This window comes from Arachis hypogaea, chromosome 17 (genome assembly GCF_003086295.3).
Source record: "Arachis hypogaea cultivar Tifrunner chromosome 17, arahy.Tifrunner.gnm2.J5K5, whole genome shotgun sequence".
NCBI lineage: Eukaryota > Viridiplantae > Streptophyta > Magnoliopsida > Fabales > Fabaceae > Arachis > Arachis hypogaea.
Genome location: NC_092052.1, coordinates 15,588,291 through 15,591,629, shown reverse-complemented (window position 1 = coordinate 15,591,629; position 3,339 = coordinate 15,588,291). Strand labels below are relative to the sequence as shown.

The following is a 3,339-nucleotide window of genomic DNA, read 5'->3' as shown; positions in this document are numbered from 1 at the left end:
GCATTTCTCTTCTTCATTTTTTTAATTAGGTTAACAGTATCGTTAGTTATTCTTAGATTATGTTAGATATGTTATAAAAATATGAATAATACTTTATCGTGTTTTTATTCAAATACAGTTACAAGCAATAAACTTGCAATATTGTATCCTTCTTCCAATGTATGTTCATTTTTTATTTACTTATAAAAAAATTTTTAATTTCAGCAATTTCGGTTTATATTCATCAATATTTTTAGTTTATAATTCAATACCTTAAATTTAATTAGTAATTTAATATCATACTTTTAAGTTAATACTTTTAAATATTATTAATAAATTACTCAAAAAAATTATATTGACATATAGCATTGCTTTTTATTTATTTCTCAAATTTTATTATATTACATGTAAAATTTGTTTATAAAATCGAATATATATATATATATATATATATATATATATATATATATATATATATATATATATATATATACACGTGTGTGTGTGAGTAGACCATCATTTTATATTTTAATGTGTTTTGTTATAGAAACATTCATTTATTTTTTGTTCATATATAGTTGTTTTATTTTATTAGAAAGTTAAAGACAAATATAACTGAATATTAAAAATATGTATTATTGATCTCTTGATTAGTTGATTGGCTCGATTTTGATCGAAAAAAAACTTGTTTACTGGTAGATACTAAAAGTATATATCTATAAAATATAATTTATAAAAATATAAATATTTTTTTTAGTAGACGTCTCTTGATAAATGAGTCTCAAAGACTTTATTATCAATTTTATTATAAAAAAAATAAATATTTTGAGTAAACTACTAACCTGACTTCTGTCAATTTTTCAGAATAATCACACGACTTTTAAAGATAAAAACAATTCATTTCGGTAGTCTATTTATAGTGTATTTAATGCAAAAATATTAAATAGAATTATTAATTTAGTTTAAAAAAATAAAAAATTAAATTTATTATTACTCAAAATTTTTTTATTATTTATCAAATAATATATTAAATTTTATTATAAAAATTATCTACATTATAATACTAATAATATATCAAATATCTTAGTTCTAAGCCAAGTTGAAGCATGCTAATCAATCCACTACTAATAAATACATGGGTCAAAATTTTGACATTATTATTAGTGTAAAGTATTTTGGTTCAAAAACTGGATAAGTAGATTAATTTTAAGTTTACGACTTAACGATCTAATATGATAATTTAATTTCATTCCAAGATTGGTGCATTCTTTTGTTTTATTTTAGAATATTCTTGGCATATATATATTATCTAATGATGTACTCTTCATTATATTTTATATTTTTTGTTCGAAATATTTCTTACCCTTTTTTTTTAATATGTGGAAAATATATTATTAAAAAAAAAAAACCTAACCTATAAAATTTAATTTTATCATCCCATCAATTAAATAATTTTAAAATATACTATATGTCACCATTCCTTCCGGTGTGAATAAGATTAGTGGAAGCTTAAGAGGCAATTTTATAAGAAGGCAGCAAGTTAGTTAGTTTGTTAAGCTTGCCGGGAAAGTTAGTTACAGATATTTTATAATTAGTTATTGATCAGAATAATGTAGTGTATAAGCTGTTACTGCAATAATTCTGATCTCTCCCTCTCTCTTTCTCTCTTCTCCAATTCTTGAATATTTCTGAGGCACAAGAATCATCATGTCGGAGTCATCACTGAAGACGTTAGGGATAACAGTAGCGATCCTGGTGTGTGTTGTGATCTGGTACTTGTCGGTATATTACTTTCTGAAAAAATGGAAAACAGTTCAAGTGCGTCCTGTGAATGAACACGGAGGCGGAGATCAAGAGATGGCTGCTCTGAATCAACACGGCCATGGCCACGAAGAGGCGGCTCTACCGGAGAATCATCCTCCTCACCAGGAACCTCACTTTGGCGCCATCGCCCAAGGAGAAGCTCAAGAACATCCTCCTCATCACCATGAACACCTTCCACTCCTTCTCGATGGTAATCATTAATTGATGATATGTTTCAATTAAGTTCCTAAATCGTAATGATATTCTTGATTTCAATAGGATCATCAAATCATGTATTTGATGCAGCGAATGCTGATTCTCCAAGAACTGATAAAGTTGAGCCGATTCAAGATCGAACTCTGCCACCGCTGGATGAACTGAAAGAAACTACGGTTACCACTGGGGATGAAGATGCCCGTGCCCTTGGAACCTTTGGTTACGATGCACCAGAGTAAGTTCTTCGTATCAATTCAGTTTCATTTGATATGAATTTAGTCTCATGCTTTGTGCAATAACTAGAAAAGAGTAGTACCAATTTCAACGACTTCATTCTTGGGTGGTGCAAGTTGGAGAAATAATAATGAAATATTATTCCTTTTATGTTACTATTATTGCAGATATGCAATGAGTGGGAAATTGAATGCTAAGAGTGCTCTACATAGCTTGGGTGTTGTCCTTCAGAAGCTTTTGGCAGAGCATGCATTAACAAGTGGGCAGCAGAGCCTAGTTTCTAGGGTATCCAAATCGTATCTTCTACTATTGAGAATGCATGCAGCTGATCACAGTAATTGATCATGTGTTTTAGGCTTTTCCAAAACACAGCAATTTTTTACATGAAAAACTAGGAGCTGTTGCAATATGTGTGAGATATGAAGAAGCTGTTTTCAGACCAAACATGAACATTCACAAGCTCTGCAACCTTTTTTGAATGCAAGACCCTGCTGCTTATGCACCAAACTAGACTTATCTATATCTCTTTCTACCTACTGTATCTACTCTGTATTGTGCACATTTGCTTGCAAAAACAAACAAACATGCTTCCCATTGACCATTGTTTACATACATTTCATACATTTTGTTCATAATCCATGAGTGTTTTTGAGCTATACATGCTTCTTTTATTCTTTAATTTGTTTACCTCTTTGCTGCTTGTTTGGTCTGCGAACCTTTTTAGATGTCTCTTTATGAGAATTAAAAAAAGGGGACAATTTACCATATATGCCCATGATGAACAAGTAAAAAAGGCTACACAAAAAATGAAATCTTGTAGTGTATCACATTAGTAACCAAGCAGTAGGTACAAAATCCTAGAATAGCGGTTAGATAGATTGGACATTGATGCTGTTCCAATCCAATCCATGCCTATCTGCTAAAGAAGGTGTGAGAGCGAGACACCCTCCCAATTTAATTTTTATTTTTCTAATTTAAAAGAGAGATTCAGTTTTACATATTGAAATGAATATGACCATGTTTGATTTTTTTATCTTCGATTTTTTTGCTAAAAAAAAAAAAACTAATAGGATTAACTTTACAAAATTATGTGAGAAACAAATGTAA

General features: G+C 29.1%; 1 protein-coding gene across 1 annotated transcript; it reads left to right on the top strand.

The window, feature by feature from the left end:
* Positions 1–1,618: 1,618 nt before the first annotated feature.
* LOC112765997 (uncharacterized) lies at positions 1,619–2,826 on the top strand. The gene is made up of 3 exons (XM_025811850.3): positions 1,619–1,993; positions 2,089–2,233; positions 2,400–2,826. Exons 1-3 carry the CDS (start codon positions 1,687–1,689, stop codon positions 2,572–2,574), a joined length of 627 nt encoding a protein of 208 aa, XP_025667635.1. The 5' UTR covers positions 1,619–1,686; the 3' UTR covers positions 2,575–2,826.
* Positions 2,827–3,339: the final 513 nt, after the last annotated feature.